General features: G+C 50.5%; 1 protein-coding gene, 1 long non-coding RNA gene and 1 pseudogene across 2 annotated transcripts in view; 2 read left to right on the plus strand and 1 right to left on the minus strand.

Annotated features, from left to right (window-relative positions):
* Positions 1–401: 401 nt before the first annotated feature.
* Positions 402–14,569, plus strand: LOC114679345 (uncharacterized). The gene is made up of 4 exons (XR_013395310.1): positions 402–991; positions 6,113–6,247; positions 11,395–11,542; positions 14,430–14,569. It is a non-coding gene; the product is annotated as an uncharacterized LOC114679345 (long non-coding RNA).
* LOC114679344 (uncharacterized) lies at positions 6,757–10,612 on the plus strand (annotated as a pseudogene).
* A 507-nt stretch (positions 14,570–15,076) lies between the features above and the next one.
* Positions 15,077–21,998, minus strand: part of LOC106996318 (uncharacterized) — an 8,650-nt gene continuing 1,728 nt past the window's right edge. The window contains exons 2-8 of the mRNA XM_077938677.1: positions 21,032–21,160; positions 19,889–19,939; positions 19,708–19,801; positions 19,506–19,612; positions 18,047–18,105; positions 17,576–17,717; positions 15,077–17,253 (exon numbers count right to left, since the gene is read on the minus strand). Coding sequence (XP_077794803.1) covers positions 15,097–17,253; positions 17,576–17,717; positions 18,047–18,105; positions 19,506–19,612; positions 19,708–19,801; positions 19,889–19,939; positions 21,032–21,160 — 2,739 coding nt within the window. The 3' untranslated portion in view covers positions 15,077–15,096. The remainder of the gene's footprint in view (positions 17,254–17,575; positions 17,718–18,046; positions 18,106–19,505; positions 19,613–19,707; positions 19,802–19,888; positions 19,940–21,031; positions 21,161–21,998) is intronic.

The raw sequence follows: 21,998 nt of genomic DNA on the forward strand, positions 1-21,998 counted from the left end.
GGGAAAGTGATTTACATTTCCGCTTACCCTCCCCCAGCTACACAATTTGACAGGGGTCGGTAACCCGCGTCCACTTGAGACCCCGGTCGCACCCCGAGCCCCGGATCTGCGCACTTATGTGAGGATGCACTCGGGCCAGCCGGGGGCTTTGCTGACCACCGTCAGACGCCGCTCCAGGGTCTCTCAGCGCCAGGCCGGGGCCATGGCTGTCTGCAATTCCCTACACAACGGCTGCAAGCGAGGCCAGACAGCCCCAGGAAACCGCACCGCAAGGACGCGCCCAGCGCAACTTGGAGCTCTGAGCCCAAAGTTCCGCCGCGCACAGCTTCCGGCCTCACCCCCCGCCGGAGCCAATGGCAGCGCGAGCGCTGTAGCCTGTGCGGGGGGCGGGAAACAAAAACTGCCACTGGTCAAGGCAAGCGCCTTTGAACTGTCTCCCAACTTAGTTTTGTACTTTTCAGGGACCCACAGGGGGTGGCGCGTCCTGGCTTTAATTTCTAATTTAGGTAAAGAGGCTGTTACATGCAGTAGTTAATCAGCGGCCTTCCCCACGCCCCGTGCCGGGTCGCCCCGCCCTCCACCGCGCACCTGGCTGGCTCAGCGCTGGTGGGGACACAGCCGAGCGCGCGCACGCGCTGAAAGCTGCTGCTGCTAACGCCTTAGGTGAAAACCGGGCGCCAGCGAAGGTCGCCGTGGGTCAGGGCATGTGGGAACGGAGGCCAGGGGAGGCCTCAACGTGGCCAAACCACCTTGATGATGCGCTCTGTCCCCCCGGGCGCATTCCGCGGCCACTGCCGGCACCTAGGGAGAGGGTACCTTCCAGAAACTCCTCAGCTTAGTGCGGGGATGGCCTTCTTGTGCATGAGCCCCACTGCCACTCGGGAGCTGTGCGCCCTGGACGCTGCACCTTCCAGTTTGTGGGCCGCGGAGGCGGGGGATCTTGCCCACCGGGTCTGACAGGGCAGGGACGGAAGTAAATGGAAGCTGGTAGGTAAGTGTTATTTTATCGCGCACCCATAAAGAGGCTGGGGAGAAACAAGAAAGGAGAGCAAGTCCTGTTTCAAAAAAAAAAAAAAATTCGGCCGGGCACGGTGGCTCAAGGCTTGTAATCCCAGCGCTTTGGGAGGCCGAGGCGGGCAAATCATGAGGTCAGGCCTGGCTAATACGGTGAAACCCCGTCTCTACTAAAAAATTACAAAAAAAAGAAAAAAAAAATTAGCCGGGCGTGGTGGCGGGTGCCTGTAGTTCCAGCTACTCGGGAGGCTGAGGCAGGAGAATGGCGTGAACCCGGGAGGCGGAGCTTGCAGTGAGCAGAGATCGTGCCACTGCACTCCACCCTAGGCAACAGAATGAGACTCCGTCTCAAAAAAAGAAAAAAAAAAGTGCAATTTAACAGCAATGATCACATTCACTGAGTTCATGTGACCATCACCTTTATCTATTTCAAAACATTTTCACTGGCTGAGTGCGGTGGCTCACTCCTGTAGTCCCAGCACGTTGGGAGGCAAAGGTGGGAGGATCACTTGAGGCCAGGAGTTCAAGGCAAGACCAGCCTGGGCAACATGGCAAAACTCTGTCTCCAAAAAAATTCAAAAATTAGCCAGGCGTGGTGGCGCATGCATGTAGTTCCAGCTACTCAGGAGGCTGAGGTGACAGGATCACCTGAACCTGGGAGATCAAGGTTGCAGTGAGCCATGATCATGCCACTGCACTCCAGCCTGGGCCACAGAGCGAGACCTTGTCTCAAAAAGAAAAAAACATTTTCATCACCCCAAAAGGAAACCCCGTACGTATTAAGCAATTACTCCCCGTTCCCTCCTCCCTCTAGCCCTTGGCAACCACTATTCTGTTTTCTGTCTCTATAGATTTACCTATTCTAGATATTTTGTGTAAATGGAATCATATATGACCTTTTATGTGTGGTTCTATCATTTAACATAATGTTTTTGATGTTCATGTTGTAGCATGTGACGGTACTTCATATCCAGATAACATTCCGTTGTATAGAAGTGAGTGATATTTCACTGTTTGGCTTTCAGAACTCCTGGTGCTATGAACATTAGCCTACGAGTTCTTGTTTGAGTTCTTATTCTTAATTATTCAGGGGTATGTAGGAATGGAATTGCTGGGTCTTAGGAGAACTGTTTAACTTTTTGAGGAACTGCCGAACTGCTCTGGGCGGTTGTGTCATTTTACACCCTCACCAGCAACGCACAAGAGTTCCAGTGTCTCCATATTTTCATCAACACTTGCTACTTTATGTTTTCTTGATTATAGCCATCTTGCTATGCGTGAATTAGTATCTCACTGTAGTTTTCATTTGCTTTTCCCTAAAGATATGGTTTGGATTTGTGTCCCTGCCCAAATCTCATGTGGAATTGTAATTCCCAGTATTGGAGGAGGCACCTGGTGGGAGGTGATTGGATCATGGGGGCAATTTCCCCCTTGCTATTCTCCTGATAGTGAGTTCTCATAAGGTCTGGTTGTTTAAAAGTGTGATCCCTCTCACTTCACTCTCTTCCTACTACTCCAGCCATGTAAGGCATTGACTCCTCTTTGCCTTCCACCATGGTTGTGAGTTTCCTGAGGCCTCCCAAGCCATGCTTCCTGTACAGCCTGTGAAACATCAGACCATTAAACCTCTTTTCTCTATAAGTTACCCTGTCTCAGGTAATTCTTTATAGCAATGAGAGAACGGACTAATATACCTAATGACTAATGTTGTTGAGTATCTTGGATGCTTGTTGGCCATTTTTATACCCTTATCTCTTTTTTATATTTTTGACTTTTTAATTTTAGTGGGATTTTTTTGAGACACAGTCTCACTGTCACACAGGCTGGCCTCAAACTCCTGGGCTCAAGCAACCCTCCTGCCTTGGCTTCCCAAAGTGCTGAGATTACAGGTGCCAGCCACCATGCCTAACTGTTTTTGTATTTTTGAGACAGGTCTCACTCTGTTGTCCAGGCAGTGGTGCCATCATGACTCAGTGCACCTGGACTTCCCAGGCTCAAGCTATCCTGCCACCCCAGCCTTCTGAGCAGCTGGGACTACAGGCACGTGCCACCATGCCTGGATAATTTGCCTTATTTTTTGTAGAGATGGGATCTCACTATGTTGCCCAGGCTGGTCCTGAACCCTTGGGTTCAAGCAGTCCTCCTGTCTTGACCTCCCAAAGTGTTGAGATTATAGACATGAGCCACCACACCCAACCCTTCATTTTAAAGAAGCAGAATTTTTGAATTCTCACTGAGATCACTGTATTTTTTTCTGTCCTGTTCCTAGAATTATGCTTTAGGAACCAACTAAAGACAATAAAAAGTGGTATTTTCTTTCTCAAAACAGTTCACATCTCTTGAGATAAGATAAACCTATATAGCCTCAAAGTCTTGATTTGTACAATATGTGAAGTCACCGTTATCTTTCTAACATATGAAAGAGATTTTGTTTTCTCTTGAAAGAAAAAGAAGCAGTCATTCTAGTAAACGGTTTTCTCCTCACACTTAGAGCCAAATGATAAGGAAGTTATGGAGAAAAATCAACTACAATGAGGTTTCCGGTAATGTGAATTGCCTGAACTTCTGTTTCAGGGCCAGAGGTTATGAATATCACTAAAGCATGGGATAGACAAGTTCACGTTCACTTGGACATCTTGTAATTTGTTCCTCTGACATTTCTATATGTTCTGTATTTGATGCTAGGATGCCTGTCCAGGAACCTACAGCTGACCTGTCTTTTACAGAAGTGACAGCGTCAAGAAGAATTCAGAAACATCTGAACTCAATGTTTGCATATTTTTAAGTTTCGCAGATGAAACTGCTTCTTTTTGTTTGTTTGTTTTGAAACAAGGTCTCACTGTCGTCCAGACTAGAGTGCAGTGCCATGATCACAGCTCAGTACAACCTCCACCTCCCGGGCTTAACTGATCTTCTCACCTCAGCCTCCCAAGTAGCTGGGACCACAGGTGTGTGCCACCATGCCTGGCTAATTTTTTTTTTTTTTTTTTTTTTTTTTTGTAGAGACAGTGTCGCTTTGTTGCCCAGGCTGATCTTGAACTCCTGGTCTCAAGGGATTCTTCCACCTCAACCTTCCAAAGTGCTAGGATTACAGGTGTGAGCCACCGCAGCACCCAGCTACCAAAACTACTTAGTGTGCATATTACGCTGAAGTTCACTGACCCTATCTACAGTTCTTTTCTTTTTTTCATTTATTAGATTGCAAGAAATACAATTTTTTAAAATACAAATAGATTCTATATTGAACTTTCATTGCAAATTGCACACACAGTAGAAATACAAAGAAGGGAAGAGTAGCTTGGTCAATGATTTTGTTGTTGTTAGCAGCTTTCATTTTGGTTTGGTTTTTTGAGACAGAGTCTTGCTTTGTCACTCAGGCTGGAGTGCAGTGGTGTGATCTCGGCTCACTGCAACCTGCCTTCTGGGTTCAGATAATTCTGTTGCCTCAGCCTCCTGCGTAGCTGGGACTACAGGCATGTGTGACCATGCCCAGGTAATTTTTGTATTTTTAGTAGAGATGGGGTTTCACCATATTGGCCAGGCTGGTCTCGAACTCCTGACCTCAAGTGATCTGCCCACCTCAGCCTCCCAGAGCGTTGGGTTACAGGCATGAGCCACCATACTCAGCTGGTTATTAGCATTTTGTATGTCATTAACAAAAAGAATGGCCTGAATTTATTGTGCACCTACTGTCTGGCAGAATATTTATTTTTTTACACCAACTGTCTAATCTTCACAACAAATCTGCAAGTTAGGTGCTTAGTGAGTAGTACCAGTATTTTTTAAAAACTGAAATAAAATAGAAAATATCAGAGCACATTACATCTAGAAAGCATTAGGTATTCTTTTTTTACAATTTAGTTTCAGTTGTACATTTATGTATTTGTGTACCGGGTTGTAATCCACTTGGATTACATGGTAACAATGAGTCCACAGAACTGGGGTATACCTATTCATCTATTGGGAATGAGAGTCTTTGGATATTTCAATGATACAGACTGTGGCGTGGCAGAAGACCATATTAGGCTAAATGTTGCCCTCTACTGAACTATGATGCGTCAAATTTATGATCTTGAATAAGAAGAAATAGTGTCACCTTAATTTTCTTGTTATCAAAAATTTCAGATAAGGAGCATTTTTTTGGTTAGCTGATGCTCTGTAATACTAGATACTGTTTAAAGTGTTTTTCTTTTTTCTTTTTTTTTTTTTTGAGACGGAGTCTTGCTCTGTGCCCCAGGCTGGAGTGCAGTGGCGCGATCTCGGCTCACTGCAAGCTCCGCCTCCCGGGTTCACTCCATTCTCCTGCCTCAGCCTCCCGAGTAGCTGGGACTACAGGCGCCCACCACCTCGCCCGGCTAATTTTCTTGTATTTTTAGTAGAGACGGGGTTTCACCGTGTTAGCCAGGATGGTCTCGATCTCCTGACCTCGTGATCCGCCCGTCTCGGCCTCCCAAAGTGCTGGGATTACAGGCTTGAGCCACCGCGCCCAGCCTAAAGTGTTTTTCATTAAGATCTAACAACTTGTTTAAATATGTATTCATTTTGCTATTTGATATCTTTTATTAAATGATATATTTTTACAGGATTATGTTTAAACCTCATACATGTGTATAATCTTCCTTCCAAGAGGAATCTGGCTCGTAAATTCCTGTGTTTTGGGAAATCGGAAAGCAGCGTTATACATGAGAAAAAGGCCTTGCAGCCTTCTTCAGTTACTGAGTGAAAGGAGGTTTCTTCACATTTACAGGCAGTTCTGCCTCCAATCCTTCAAAATTATACAACAGTCTTAAAAGTCTGGTCTCAGAGGAAATGCTTGTAATTTAAATACCCTCTTGATCTTTGCTTGTTTTTCCCCAACATGTAGATATTTTCCTTAGGTGATAATCATTCAAGTAAAATACACATTAAAAGAGAACTGTATGGTTATACCTTTAGTGAACTTATTACAAAATATAAGACAAAAATTGGGTACGGGTAGAGAAAATTGCCTGCTTTGAGAAGTATGTGTTGTTTCATTGTCACATTCAAACTGACCCCCTGTGAAATGCAGAGAATAACATGTGATTCTGAATATGCTGCTTCCTTTAACTGTTACCAGTAAATATGAATCATTGTTTCTGTCAACCTGGGAAATGCCAAGATGGAACTGCTTCATTCGTTGGGAAGCGACAGTCCAGTTGCAGGTTTTCTGCAGAAAAATGAGGCTGGAGGAATGCATCACGTCTGCATTGAGGTATTTTAATTATTTTCATGCTTCGTATTTTAAATCTGTCTGTTACAAATGTCTTTTCCTTTTTTCTTTTTTTTTTTTTTTTTTTTGAGATGGAGTCTGGCTCGCCAAGGCTGCAGTGCAGTGGCCCGATCTCAGCTCCCTGCAAACTCCGCCTCCTGCCTCAGCCTCCCGAGTAGCTGGGATTACAGGTGTGCACCACTATGCCCAGCTAATTTTTATATTTTTAGTAGAGACGGAGTGTCGCAATATTGGCCAGGCTGGTCTCGAACTCCTGGACTCAAGTGATCCTCCTACCTCGGCCTCCCAAAGTACTGGGAATACAGGCGTGACCACCATGCCCGGCCTTTATTTACTTTATATATCTCCCCTACTACTGCTGCAGTCTGCCGAAGAGAGGATGCCCTGAACCCTAACTTCTCAAAACCATCCCAAAGGGGAAGTTGGCTCCACATCAACAGTGTTGTTTCTTTTAAAGACCATATGTCAACACACCAGATTATAGCAAAAGGATGTCGAGGGAGCGATATGAAAGCAAGCCTGAGAGTCCTGGAGAGAAGGTGGCCGAGCTGCCTTCCGAGGTGGTCACTCCCTCAGACCCTGCCCTTCCTGCCTTGTTCCTCCAGTTGTCAGATTTGCTGTTGGGGCCCTCATGGGGGAGGAGGTGAGGCTGGACTGGGAGGGAGATGGAGAAGCTGCCAGAGGTTCTTTGGGATCCAGAATGGAGGCAGCAGTTCCAGCCAGGTCTGGAGGTGGGAGCCGCCCCCCAGCCCCCAAGGGAATGGTACCGATTCCAAAACGTGGTGAGAACTCCCTGGTCCGGAAAAGGAGGTGTTTGCTCCCTTGAATCACCTGAGCCCAGGCTGGAAAGCCCAAGGGGGAGGATGAGGCCAGCTCACTCCAGCTCCATCCCCTCCCTTTAACCCTGAGCTGGTCAGCCTTCCAGACTCCAGTCCCTTTCCCTAAGTGCCCTCCCTGCAGAGTCTGCACAGAGCCGCGCTCCCTCGCACCAGCTCACCCCGTACTGTCTCGTCTTTCAGCAACCCCATGGGTTTGAACTTGAGATGATTCATTTTCCTAAAAGCCTCTTTGGGCTGAGGGAAGGCATGGGTGGCTCTGCGAGTTTTGAAGTGAGGGCTGCCTCTTCTCAGAGCTGCTGCGAGGGCCGGGGCCACCCTCCCAGGCAGTGTCTGTGGGCTGGGCAGCAGCTTTGCAGGCAGCCTGGGTCATCCCCACTGGTCTGGGAGGCTCAGGGACACCAGCTCCTACTCCTGATAGGGCCAAGGCACCTTCCTCACCTAAGAGCTGACTGTCTTGAAGAGTGGGCACAGAGGAGCCGGCAACCTGGGCAGTGTGGGCACCCGGGAGAACATCTGCAGCTCAGTCTCAGAGAGAAGTCTCCTCCAACACAGCTATTGTAGAGATGGGGAAACCGGGCTGAGAGAGAAGGGGGCGTGCCCAAATCACCAGGCCTGGAATGTTTTGAGCTTTGGGGGTGGATCTCCCAGGAAACGTGTTTTATGGTACTGCCGCCTCTGGTCACCCACCCCGAGGTGTGGCGGGCCTGGACAGCCAGCTTGACTGAGGGTCAGGCTACTGAAGCCAAACCTACTACTCAGGAAGGAGAATCAGACCTTCTCCAGACACAGTTCAAATCTGAGGACTCCCTTCTTTGGGCCTCAGTTTCCCCACCTGAATTCCAAGAACCCTTCTAGCTCCTACGTTCTGCGCCAAGCATTTCCTCTGAGCCCCAGTCAGCCTAGAGGACCAGGGCTACATCTTCCTTGGACAGAGACCCACCATAGGGGCAGCAGGAGGTAGGGGTGGGGGTAGGCAAGGCTCCTGAAGGGAGGTGGAGCTGTCATCAGAGATGGTGTCCGCAGGCAGTGGGTGTGTCGTGGCTCTGCTACTACTTGCTGGCTGACCCTGTGCCATTTCTTTCTCCACTCTGGACCTCAGTTTCCCTATCTGTTCTATAGAGATGAGATGCCTGCCTATGTATTTGGGGACTTGGATGTGTGTGGGGGGCAGTTGCAGTGTTTCTTAGGTGTGTTCCTGGGGCAGCCTGCACCACCCCATAGAGATTTCTGGGCCCCACCCTAGGCTCACAGGACCGGAATCTCCGAGAATGAAGCCTGGGAACTTGCATTTACACAGGCATCCGGGTGATTCTGACATGATTGAAAATGCACTAATAGTATGTGGCAAGTTCTTTATAAAAGGTAAATTCATAGCTGCCTTTTACTAAACATAAATCTCACCATCCCTTGCTCAGTGAAGGACACACACCCCAGTTGAAAGTCACTGTGCCTTTCCAGATGTAGAATCTCACGTCTCCAATAAGATTCTGTTAACTGTTGCTTTCTGTAGTTTGTATTCCAAAACAAGGGGAATAGCTTTCCATTTTTTCAATATAAATGTTGAAGTCGGATATCCTTTTTCAAACTAGACACACACTCACACAGTTTAGAGTTTCAGCTATGGCTTCCTCTCAAATTAGCAGCCCATTTCTGCCAGGGAGCAGTTTTTCCAGACAAGACCCTGGAGAGAGGCTGGTTGGGGACCCCTCCTCATCAGAATCACTAGATCATGACTGACCCCTAGAGGCGGCTTCTCTGCTTAACTGTCAGCCCGTGGGCTGGGATGTGACCCCCAAAGCTGCAGCAGAAGCTTCCGCCCATCCTGGGCCCCCCTGTCATCTGTGGGGAAAGGCCTGTTCCTTGTCTTCTGGGCCCAGCCGGCCTCACAGGCATTCCGCATATTGGAAAGTGGAAGCATGTGCTGTGCTTGGCTGGGCTCTCCTGTGCCCCTTTTTGGGGTGAGGCAGAGTGCATTCCAGCCCCAGCATCCCTGCTGTTTATTCCCACCCCTCATCCTCACCCCCATACCCACTCACAAGTAGAAACACAGGCAAAGTCACGGGCACACACCGCCCTGGACAGCACCATTTCCACCCTCGGCGGGGCAGTGTCCTTACAGGGAAGTTAATGAGGCACTAAAAAAGGCCAGGGGACAGGGAGAATCTCTGTTGAGAAGAGGTTCCTAGACCTGGTTCTGTCTCTGACTTGTTGGGGGTCCTTGAGAAAGTTGCTTTCCCTCTCTGGTCTCAGTTTCCTCAGCTGAGAAATGGGGGAGGGGGCGGGCCAAATGGTCTAAGGTTCTGGGAACCTCTAAGTCAGAGCCCGTAGCTGGTGGTCAAGATGAGGGAGAGGACCTCAGGGTCAGCCGAATGCCAGAGAGGCAGGACAGGCCCAAAGGTGAGCAACCTGAGCACATCAGGTGGGCTCAGAGCTGGTGCATGAGCCCCACAGCCTGCAGAGCAGCCCTGGACTCAGGAGCCCGCTCACACCAGTCCGGTGGGACTGCAGAGATACAGGGTCCAGCCTCTCCTACTGTTGCAGGGCTGGGGCCTGGGAGCTGCAGATTCTGTCCCCACAACTGCCTTAGACATGCCAGATGAGCTGGGGCAAGACACAGCCCTCTCTATGAAATGAGCAGTCAGTCCAAATAGATGCACTAAAGAAGGGCTGTGGGATGGACCCCACTGTAGCCTGGGGCTACAGACAGGCTTCCAGCTTCCATACTCAAGCAGCTGGCCTCTGTTGTAGCAGCTCCGGGTATGGGAGGCAGGACTCAGATTCTAGGCCAAGCCTCCACAGCAATCCCCTCTGGAGAGCCCGGGCACTCTGCAGGAGGGGCAGCAGGTAGCAGGTGCACCAGGAGCACGTTTCACAAGGTGTCCAATATTGCATCTGTTCAGATAGGCAGCGAGTTGGAAAGTGGATGCAGTAGGCAGGGTGGTGGCTGCTCCCCACAGCCAGGAGTCCAGCCCAGCACCACCTGAGTCCACCTCTGTCCTGCTCAATTGGGTAATCCATGTTCTGGTCCCTCTGGTCCCACCCACAGAGGGAGGGCTTTGGGGCGACCAGGTGAGCTGGCCCTTGTGGGAGGATGTAACCGACTCCTGAGCCTGGCGAGCCAGGAAGCCTGGCACCAGCATCCCCACCCCCACCTCTCTAGCCCCACTCATTCCCTGATCCTCCCATCCGACCCTGCCCAGCAGTTTCCTCTGCTCACGCTCATCTCTTTTCCTGCTCCCAGGCTCGCCTGGTCAGTGTCCTTCACTCTCCTCTGAGTCTCCCTCTTTCCAAGCCACCTCCACTCTACTTGACACATTCTCCCTTAAGACATCAGAGTACACAAGCTCAAGTCCCTGCACCTCACCTTTACTCCCAGACATGGGATAGAGATGACATGAAGAACCAAACGCCACTTGGCAAGGGCTCTGGGGTATGCAGAGGGGCAGATCTGAGGCTGTGGAAGCTCCAGGGACTCTCTGGAGGAGGCTGCATTTCAGCTGGCTATTGAATGTGGCTCAGAGCTGAGACCTCTCCTTGAAGCTCCAGACCAGGAGCCAGCTGCCAGTTGGACCCTCCATTTGGTGTCTCGGAGAAACCTTGCACTCTGTGGGTCTAACTCTGAACCCAGAAAAGCTCCGCATCTCAGTCCTGTCTCTTCTTAGGGAAAGCCTATGACCCAGTTGTGCACCACACCCACATTTGAGTCAGGGGCTCCTGCCCCGCACTGTGAGCGCTCTGGATAAGCCAGTGCCGAGGGGGAAAGAGCTCTGAATGCCAAACCATGAGTTTCAACTCCACCTCCAGCTCTGAGAGCTGTGGGCAGGGAAGGGCGCTAGTCCAGTGTGCTGTAGAAAGACCAGTCTGCCACTGTATGGCACATGGATGGCGGGGACAGAGTGCGGGTGGAGAGAATAGAAGGTGGACAGGGCGGGGGAGGAAGGGACATGGCTGTAGCCGTGGAGATGGGAGGACTGACAGGACTTGGTGGCCACTTGAATGAACCAAGGGAGGAGTCTGGAAGAGACACCCAGTTTTGTCTCAGATGTGTGGAGCGTGGGATGCTGTTCATTGATCGAGGGAGGAGGAGGAGGAAGAGGTGTGGCATGGGAGGAGGTAACTGAGCTCTGTCATGAATGTCATTTGAGGTTCCCAGGGAGCGCCAGGCCCGCCAGCTTGAGGCGGCCCTCGAGGTGCCTGTGCTCCCTGGCCCTCTCGGCTCCCACTTTGTAGCTGTCAGCTGCAGTGGGGGACAGCTGCTCAAGGGTCCAGCATGTCTGTGTGTTTACCCAGGGGACTGCCGAATGGCCCATGCCGAGCAGAAGCTGATGGATGACCCTCTGAACAAAACCCGTTACAACAACCTGATCCGCTTGGCCACCAGCTCCTCACAGCTCATCTCCATCGAGACGGAGCTCTCCCTGACCCAGTGCATCAGTTGGTAGGTGCAGAGGACACGTGTGGCTCAGGCTCAGGTGAAGAGGCAGCTCATGCCCAAGCCCCAGGCAATCAGTGTCCAGAGGAATGAAATGACTAGAGTTGACTTAGACTCACCAATACATGGCGGGGAGGCTGGAGGAGGGTCTATGAGGTTTGTAGGTGTCCAATATTTAATGCGGTCATGGTTTTGGTAAAGAAGAAACGAGGTTGGGAGTGGGATCACCACTGGCTAGGCAGCCAATGGGCCTGCATAGACTCTGGTCCACTGAGTCTCCAGCATGACTATAAGCTTCTTCTCCTCATCCTCCCAGCCCCACCCTACTCTCTCCCCCAGCTTGCTCAGCAGGTGACCTTACCGGCTCCCTACTTGTTGGGGGAAATAAGAACCAGACTGGGGGAACTGATGGGTACAGAGGCCCAGGTGTAGGGGCAGGACCCAGGGCAGTGCAGCCTCTACTGAGCCAGGAGGGTGAGGGTCTGGAGAGTGGGCATGGCTGCTGCAGGCATGGAAAGGAGACGCAGGTGGCGGCACTCCCAGGGACCACCATCAGGGTCTCCATATGTGGATGTGTGCAGAGGTGGGTGCTGAGGGAGGAGGTGCAGGGAATTTCTCATCTTCTCTCCACTGCCTCTGAGTTGGAGATGTCAGAGGGAGCCATGGCCCACTGTAAACTAACACAGTATCCCCACCCACAGGGTTAGAACCCCTCCCCTGGAAGCCGCTCTGAGGGGAGCAGTCACATGTGGAGAGTGCAGGGCGCTGTGTCCAGCCAGGGGAAGGAGGTCACCAAGGGGGTTGACCCTCCTCTGGCCAGGTGGCTGCCTTCTGACACACCAGCCTCTCTCTCTAGCACGGTGGCCCCCACACACCCAGCCTATCAAACCTACAGCCCTCAAGAAGGCTTTGTCCAAATGAATGAACAGCTCCGTCTCCCAGGAGAAAGCACAGCTGAAGGATGCGGAGGACAGTAGAGTTGTGGATGCTCCGCCCCTCCACAGTCGGACCAGAAAGAAGGGGGCTTTCAGCCAGGCTCTCCCAGGCTGGGGTCTGAGTGTCACTGTCCAGCTATTGGCTTCTTGCTTAACGGGTCAGCCCAGCTGCGACTGTGCAGCTGCCACCCTAGTGAGGGTGAACCAGCGAGGGAGTGACATTTCTGATAGCTGGGGATACAGGAAAGATTAGGCTGTGGCTGCTGGGCCAGGAAGGGGTGTTTTTTTTCATCGTTTGTTTATCTACTGACTTGACCAGGGAGGGTTATAGGTACAACCAGTTTAAAGATGGAAATCTTGAGAGAGCAGGCAGGGACTTAGTGCTGAGTAAGGCAAGCAGGCTTCTCAAAGCAGCTCTTTTGGGGAGGCCAGAATCCTGTACCAATGTCGTCAGCAGGTTCATCAGCTGCTGGGGGAGTGCCGGACAGGGTTAAAGCACAGGAGAACTTTCTGGATGATAGGAATGTTCTATATCTTCAAAGGAGGTGGGATACATGGGTAATGCATTTGTTGAAATTCATCAAAATATATAGCAGATCTGTGCATTTCACTGAAGATAAATTGTACCTCAAATTAAAAACATTTTTTAAAAGAGAGATGGGCCAGACGCAGTGGCTCACGCCTGTAATCCAAGCACTTTGGGAGGCCGAGGCGGGTAGATCACCTGAGTCAGGAGCTCGAGAGCAGCCTGGAAAACATGGTTGAATCCTGTCTCTATTAAAAATACAAAAATTAGCCAGGCATGGGGGCACAGGCCTGTAGTCCCAGCTGCTCGGGAGACTGAGGCAGGAGAATTTCTTGAACCCAGTAGACGGAGGTTACAGTGAGCAGAGATCACGCCACTGTACTGGAGCCTGGGCAACAGAGCGAGACTCCATCTCAAAAGAAAAAAAAAACAGACAGATGAAGGTTCTCAACTTTCACTAAAGGCAGAGTAGCTTGTTATAGATTAGCCGCCCCACAAAAGCAGTTAGAGAAACTGGACAAAAATGTGCCCCCACCACCAAAAACAACTGTTTGAAGGTAATTGGAGACCTCAGTCAGAACTTGAGTGACCAGGCCTAGGAGGTGACCCTTACAGTCTGTAGTGCTTTTCCGACATTTGGTGATTGGTGAACAGTAGAGGGCTAAGAGGTTAAGAAACTGAGTCTGAAGTGGTGGTTAAGAGGCTGGAGAGCCTGGCTGGATGTTTGGCACTCACAGGGCTGAAATGACCTAATGAGAATTTCGGTCCCAGTAAGGAGATGGGACCTTGGTGGGAACCCTGGAAGGGTCACCCCTAGGAGTCCAAATGAATAAAAAATAGACCAGCCGTCACAAAAACTAAAGCCTGCTTTGAACCAGCTTAGTCCCAAACTACATGAAGTTGATCTGCGCTTACTCCAATTGTGTGCCATAAAGTCAAAGTCAATACTCTCTGGAGGCAGATAAAAGTTTACTAGCAATGCCATAAGACAAGACAAGACTAAATGAGAAAGAACAAGAAACAAACCAGTAGAAACATACAAGAAAAAAACCAATAGAAACATACATGTAAGGAAGATAAGGAATAAAGTTTTTTTTTGTTATTTTTTTTGTTATTTTTTTTTTTTTTGAGACAGAGTCTCGCTCTGTCACCCAGGCTTGAGTGCAGTGGCACGATGTCAGCTCACTGCAACCTCTGCCTCCCAGGTTCGAGCGATTCTCCTGCCTCAGCCTCCCAAGTAGCTGGGATTACAGGCATGCGCCACCATGCCCGGCTAATTTTTGTATTGGCCAGGCTGGTCTGGAACTCCTGACCTCAGGTGGTCCATTCACCTCAGTCTCCCAAATTGCTGGGATTACAGGCATGAACCACTGTGCCTGACCAATATTTTGCCACAATTTAAAATAAATAATTTTTTTTTTTTTTTTTTCAGGTTTGGGCTCAGACTATATTCTAAACAGTCACATGGCAGCTGACTCTTCTCCAGGCCTTGCTGCCGGGTTTTACATGTTTATTGTTTTTGCCTTCTTGTCATGTGCTCGGTAGATGGCAGCTTCCAGGTGCTCCTAAGGGGCCAGAAAAGAGAGTGAGAAGGCACGGAGGCTGCCAGGTCATCCCCCTCAGGGCCTCACCCTCATCAACTCCCTCAACTGGGTCTCCTGCAACTATTGGGGGGCCACCTCGGCCACCGCTTTGCCCTGAGCTTCCTGCTGCTGCAGCTGGGCAGAGCCTCCTTCTCAGAGGCCAGCTGCTGATAGGCGGCCAGGTACTGCTGCAGGGGACCCAGGGAATGGTCTCGCTGCTGCTGCAGACTCTGAGCCTCTTGGCTCTTCAGCTCCACCTGCAGGATAGGCGTCAGGGTAGGCAGTGGCTGGCTTCCAGATTCTGGGCCCATAAACAGGGTGGCAAGGGCACAGTGGGGCTCTGTTATCTGCCCAGGCCCCTGGACCCTGGCCCCTTCCTCCAGGCCTAAGTGACTGCCTCCCTTGCCTAGAGGCCCATGCCTCCCTCCCCAGCCTCAAATCTCACACCCTTCTTGCCACCATTGAAGCTGTACGCCACAGACTGGTGGAAAAGCAGAGGGAGCCAACCACCATCTGCTAAGTTGTGGTGAGGGCGTTCTGTATGATCTCCAGGGTTTGCACCCACCTCCGCCTGCTCCCCCAGAGCTCTGCCTTCCGCCCCAGCTCCACCAGCCTCTCCTCCAGCTCCTGCAGCCTCACCTCCTGCTTCTGCATCTTCTCCTCCTGCTGCCACAGCCTCGTTTCCTGCTCCCGCATCTTCTCCTCCTGCCTCTGCATCTTCTCCTCCTTCTCCCGCATCTTCTCCTCCTGCCTCCGCATCTTCTCCTCCTGCTCACGTATCTTTTGCTCCTTCTCCCATATCATCTCCTCCTGCTCCCACATCTTCTTCTCCTGCTCCCGCATCATCTCCTCCTGCCTCCACATCTTCTCCTCCTGCTCCCCTAGCTTCTTCTCTTGCCTCCACATCTTTTCCTCCTGCTCCCACATCTTCTTCTCCTGCTCCCACAGCTTTTCTTCCTGCTCCCGCAGCATATCCTCCTTCTCCCCCAGAATCTCCTCCTGCTCACACATCTTCTCCTCCTGCTCCCGCAGCATATCCTCCTTCTTCCCCAGCTTCTCCTCCTGCTCACACATCTTCTCCTCCTGCTCCCGCATCATCTCATCCTGCTCCCGTATTATCTCCTTCTGCTCCCGTATCTTCTCCTCCTGCCTCCATATCTTCTCCTCCTGCTCCCGTAGCTTCTCCTCCTGCCTCCGCATCTTCTCCTCCTGCTCCTGCCTCTTCTTCTCCTGCTCCCATATATTCTCCTGCTTGTGCATCTTATTCTCCTGCTCCCGTATCTTCTCATCCTGATTGTGCATATTCTCCTTCTGCTCCTGTATCTTCTCCTCCTGCCTCCACATCTGCTCCCGTATCTTCTCCTCCTGCTCCTGTATCTTCTGTTCCTGCTCCTGTATTTTCTCCTCCTGCTCACGCATCTTCTCCTCCTGCCTCCAAATCTTCTCCGCCTGCTCCCACATCTTCTCTTCCTGCTCCCGCCTCTTCTCCTCCTTCTCCTGTGTCTTCTCCTCCTGCTCATGCATCTTCTCCTCCTGCCTCCAAATCTTCTCCTCCTGCTCCTGCCTCTTCTTCTCCTGCTCTTCTATCTTCTTCTTCTGCTCCTGTATCTTCTCCTCCTGCTCGTGCATCTTCTCCTCCTGCTCCCGTATCTTCTCCTCCTGCCTCCACATCTTCTCTTCCTGCTCCTGCCTCTTCTTCTCCTGCTCCCGTATCTTCTCCTCCTGCTTGTGCATCTTCTCCTCCTGCTCCCTTATCATCTCCTCCTGCTCATGTATCTTCTCCTCCTGCTCATGCATCTTCTCCTCCTGCTCCTGTATCTTCTCCTCCTGATTGTGCATCTTCTCCTTCTGCTCCTGTATCTTCTCCTCCTGCTCATGCATCTTCTCCTCCTGCTCCCGTATCTTCTTCTCCTGCCTCCACATCTTCTCCTCCTGCTCTTGCCTCTTCTTCTTCTGTTCTGGTATCTTCTCCTCCTGCTCTTGCCTCTTCTTCTTCTGCTCTGGTATCTTCTCCTCCTGCTTGTGCATCTTCTTCTCCTGCTCCCTTATCTTCTCCTCCTGATCATGCATCTTCTCCTCCTGCTCCCGTATCTTCTCCTCTTGCCTCCAAATCTTCTCTTCCTGCTCCTGCCTCCTCTTCTCCTGCTCCCGTATCTTCTCCTCCTGCTCATGCATCTTCTCCTCCTGCTCATGCATCTTCTCCTGCCTCCACATCTTCTTCTCCTGCTCCTGCCTCTTCTTCTCCTGCTCCCGTATCTTCTCCTCCTGCTCATGTATCTTCTCCTCCTGCTCCTGTATCTTCTCCTCCTGCCTCCACATCTTCTCCTCCTGCTCCCGCCTCTTCTCTTCCTGCTCCCGTATCTTCTCCTCCTGCTCCTTTATCTTCTCCTCCTGCTTCCACATCTCCTTCTCCTGCTCCTGCCTCTTCTCCTCCTGCTCCCGTATCTTCTCCTCCTGCTCTTGCCTCTTCTCCTCCTGCTCCCGTATCTTCTCCTCCTGCTCCCGTATCTTCCCTTCCTGCTCCTGTATCTTCTCTTCCTGCCTCCACATCTTCTCTTCCTGTTGCTGGTACAGGCGGTTCCACAACTCGTTCTCTTCCACCTGGGCTTGGAGCTTCATGGACACACTCTGCAGTTCCTTACCCAGGTGGTCAGCCTCCTCCTGCAGCTGCTGCTGGAACAGTGAAAGTTGGTTTGAACCTCAGAAGGAAACAGACTCATGGGATAGTCATATAAATGTAATCTATAAAACAATGGTTTTCACGCATGATCCTTTAAAATATATATTTTTAAGCCCTAACTCTGAGATTCTGATTCCCCAGGCAGGGCCCCACTTTGTAGATTTTTAGCACACTCTAGAGGATTCTATGGTGGGACCAGAACAAGGGCCCAAATTTTCCAGCTCTTGACTGGAGCCTCCCCATAGCCTGCATGATCCTAGACCATGGTCCCAGCCGGACGGGGATCCCACAACCCCCGGGGCTGTAGCTGCTTGCCTGTGGCAGCAGGAGCTTGGCTTTCTCCAGCTTGCTTTCTAGCTCCTTTACATTGAGCTGGATCTCAGACTTCTCAGATTCTACAAGTCGAAGTTTTTCTTGTAGTTCGGCATTTTTCTCCTTCAGCTCATCATCGGTTATGCTACAACCAGAGGCGGTAGATAAAGGAATGAACGAAGAACAGAAAGGACTGCTTTGGTGATCAACCCTCTACTTTCACCCCACAACCACAGAACCGAGGCATTGGATGGGACCCCAGGAATTAAAAGTCCCAGGTGGCAGGCCAGAGAGAAGACATGAGTTGCCTGAGGCTACCGCATGAGTCAGTGGCACAGCCGGCACTAGAGCTTCCCTGTGCACACATGAAAACCTGTATGAGCCTCTCACCATGCTCACCTGTACCCCCACCTCCCAGCACACCCCCCACGCTAGGAGCCCCAAGACCTCCCATCCCACGATCCCCCATCCTACGTGTTCCTGTACAGTTCCAGACTCAGGGCATCCCTCTCCTTTGTTAACTCCTCGATGTACTGCAAATAGAGAAAGGTGAAGTCAGGATAGAGCAGGCAGAGGAGCGGCTGGCCGACCAGGAACAACAGCCACTGTGACCACTCCACACACCACTCCCCACTCCCAGTCACACCTGACATGCTCTCAAGGCACTTTCAAGCCCAGGGTCTCCTTTGGTTTTCTTTTTTGTTTTGTTTTGTTTCTTTCTTTCTTACTTTTTCTTTTTCTTCAGGCAGAGTTTGACTCTTGTTGCCCTGACTGGAGTGCAATGGCGCAATCTCAGCTCACCACAACCTCCGCCTCCCGGGTTCAAGCAATTCTCCTGCCTCAGCCTCCCGATTAGCTGGGATTATAGGCATGTGCCACCACACCCGGCTAACTTTGTATTTTTAGTAGAGATGGGGTTTCTCCATGTCCGTCAGTCTAGTCTTGAACTCGCAACCTCAGGTGATCCACCAGCTTCGGCCTCCCAAAGTGCTGGCATTACAGGCATGAGCCAGAGCACCAGGCCCTCATTTGTTTTTCAAAGAACTCAGTAAAGGTGGAAGGGACAGGGAAAGAGACGGAATTCATAGCTGGCTAGCAGGGGCCCAGAGACATCAGATGGTATTGCTAATGTTCTTACTGTTACTACTACCACTGTTGGAACCTTTACTGACTGCTTCACCAGGCACTGCACTAACAATCCCATTTCATCCTCACAACCTCCATAGGAGACGGTTACCATTATTACCTCTATCGTATAGATGAAAAACATGGGGTATTAAGGGTTAAGTGCTTGCCTAAGATCACGTAGAGCTGGGATTTCAACACCCAGGTATATCTGATTCTCTAAGCCCATTCTTTCCCTGGGGGTAGGGGCAAAGATAAGGAGGAGGAAATTAATCATTTGTTGACATTTTGAAAGGATGATACGTTCAAATCGTCCAAAACTCTGAAAGTACGGAAGGGAAATATCTCCCCCCAACACTGTTCCTCTCTCCTGAGATGTTTATGATCCTTACAAACATGTTTATTGTATGTTCCCATAATACACACACACACACACACACACACACACACAGAGGCTCCCTCTCTCAACACAAATAATAACATACTCAAGCTACTCTTCTGTACCTTTATGGTACCAGTATCCTAACCGCCACTTGGGACTTGGCCAAGGCCACAGTCAAATATGGGCAGGGCGGGCACTTGGCCTGTGAGCTCTATGTCCAGTGCTCACTCCCCACGGCGCCCCCGAACTCACCCACAGCAGCCGACTCAGCCCCTCTCAGCCTCTAACCACCACACACAAAAGCAGCAAGAAATGGCCATGCTGTCTTCTGGGCAGGACACTCCATCCTGCAGAAGGGACTTTTAGGCTCACTCCTCCATCTGTGAAGCCGGGTTCCCAGGGGATGGGGCAGGTGGTTGGACTCACCCTGTCAGCCTTCTTCTTCTGTGTAGCGACAGCAGAGAGATCCCGCTCTAAATCTCTTGCAAAATTCCATGAATCATGCAGGCGGCCGACCAGATGCCTGCACTCTCCTGGAATGAGAGACATTCAGATGCGGCCCAAAGGACTCCCCATAAAGGCCTGTCAAAGTGCCAGGTTGAAGGATGATGGGGTACCAGATTCCCACCTTGCAACTGCTGGACAGCACGCTCGCTGTAATAGAGTGCCATCTGAAGCTCAGTTTTCTCACATGTAAGGATTCGTATGGTATGAACCTGGGCCTTTGGGGGAAAAAAAAGCAAGTGCTGAAAGAGAAGCAAAGAAACCTTCTCCAGAGGACAGGAGGGAACTTCACACCGTCCACTCACCTCTAGCTCCCTCCTTAGGGCATCCTGATGTTGGTGGCTTGCCTTCTTTTCCTATAGAAAGAGGAAGACAGAGCTCTTACTAGGGGGAAACAGAGATGGCACAGCAAGAGACATGCCCCCAGAATGGCACCACTGCCCCAGGACAGGCCCACCCATGGGACCAGGTTATCAGGAACCCTGTGGGGACGGGGTGGGATCCGGGGGGTGTGCCTTCTTCCCCAGGCTGGGAGTGGGCAAGATGACACTGGGGCCTCTACTGCTGAGTGCTTCTAAAACCCAGCAGTCATGTCATGATCAAACAAAGAAATCACGTCACTTCTTCCAGCTGGGCTCGGTTCTGCTGTTTCTGTGGGGAGAGTCAAAGGAAGGTGACTGAGGGTGGCCCCTTCGAGTCTATTCCCCAGGCCAGGAAGCGGTAGGCAGGGGCCAGGGATGGATTTTAAAGGTAAAGTTCTCAGACCCAATGGGAACACGAACTGGTAAACTCTCCTCAACTCCCAAAGAAAAAGGACTTGGGTCTTTGTTGGTTTCTGCCCACAGCCAGAGAACTCAAAGTCTGAAACTAGATTCTCTCGAAAAGACAGTCACAGAAACCTTCAGAGATGGAGTGTGAGAAAAGCCCACCCTTCTGCCAGCCTGTGATTTAGAAAGGTGCCTTCATTCAACAGACATTGACTGAGCACATACGGGCCAGAGACGGTTCTTAACAGCGGGAGAATAGGACGGAAAAGGCAGACAGGAACCCTCGGTCCCGAGGTTTCCATTCTAGTGGGCCTTTAACTCTCGGACTCTCAGAGCTAACAGACACCTCTGATACTCTCTAACTCTACCTCAGGAAACGCAAGCCGAGAAGGAGACTTTACAGTAGGCCGTGGACTAGGGATTAACATAAAAACAACAATGATAAATCTCATTTAAACTTCACCAATGGAGGTAAAACCAAACCACTCCTATTTTACAGATATGAGAAGAGAGGCCCAAAGAGCTCAAGGAATTTGCCCTCTATCATATCCCCAGCAGATGGAGAGGATTCAAACCCAGAATTCTTAAGCAGTGCCTGGGAGTTCTTCCACAATCTTAACAATTACCCTCCACCACCCCTTGGGCCCTCTGTCCCCAGGAGCCTGGCCAGCCAAGACTCACATCCTCAGGTGAGTGGCAACCTCCAGAAGTGGTTGTCTCAGAGTTAGCACCATTATTTATGTTCTTCTTTTTGGTGTCGCTTGCTCCTGTACCAACACTAGGGTTGGCCTGGGGATGGTAGTCTCTCAACTGTGGAAAGGAAGAGCAGTGATACTCATGAGAACTAGAAACTCCTACAGTCACATCCTGCTTTACAGTTTCTACAAAATACTCTTATGCACCATCTGATTTAATGCCACCAACAACTGTAGGAAGTGTTGTCACAATCAGTGACTGAGAGGGATTGATACCATGGCTGAACAGAAGGCACTAATGGAACTGAAACTCAGTCTTCTGACTCTGAGCTCTGGGATTTTGCCACAAGTCAGCAGCTGCCAGGGACCAAAATCAGAGGCAAAGGCAGAAAAGCAAATATCAGGTAGGCAGGAACTGTACACCGTGTGGTTTAGAGTCATACACCCTCACAGGTCTGTTAGTGTGAAGAAGTGCACCAGTACTTCTCAAAATTTATATTAATGTATCTTCATGGCAGAAGGCAGCCTTTCTGTGAAATCTGGGAATTTAACAGAAAGAGGACAACCCAACCCTCGTTTCAGAGAGAAGTCTTGTATATTCTTATAAATTTATGTGACAGTCACCCCTAAGTACATTAATGTTTTGTCTCTCAGTAGACTCAAAGGAAACTGATGCTTCAGAAAGATGCCCCATATTTATCCTGTGGCACTCAAAGTACCCCAGGTGGAGATGAGATGAGGAAGATTCAAGCTGTCAAGTTCAGTTTCCCAAGATCTGTTCCACAGAAGATAGGCAGATCTCACTGCAGCAACCACTGACTGAGGGGCACTCTGGTCCCAGAACAATGGAGAATTCAAATCTGAGGTGGAGAACTCAGAAACAATGTTCGAGTCTCTCTGGAGAGTAGAAGCCTGGGAGAAAATCAAACTAAACCTATTCTCCCGTTGCCACC

Source organism: Macaca mulatta, chromosome 7, assembly GCF_049350105.2.
Source record: "Macaca mulatta isolate MMU2019108-1 chromosome 7, T2T-MMU8v2.0, whole genome shotgun sequence".
Lineage (NCBI taxonomy): Eukaryota > Metazoa > Chordata > Mammalia > Primates > Cercopithecidae > Macaca > Macaca mulatta.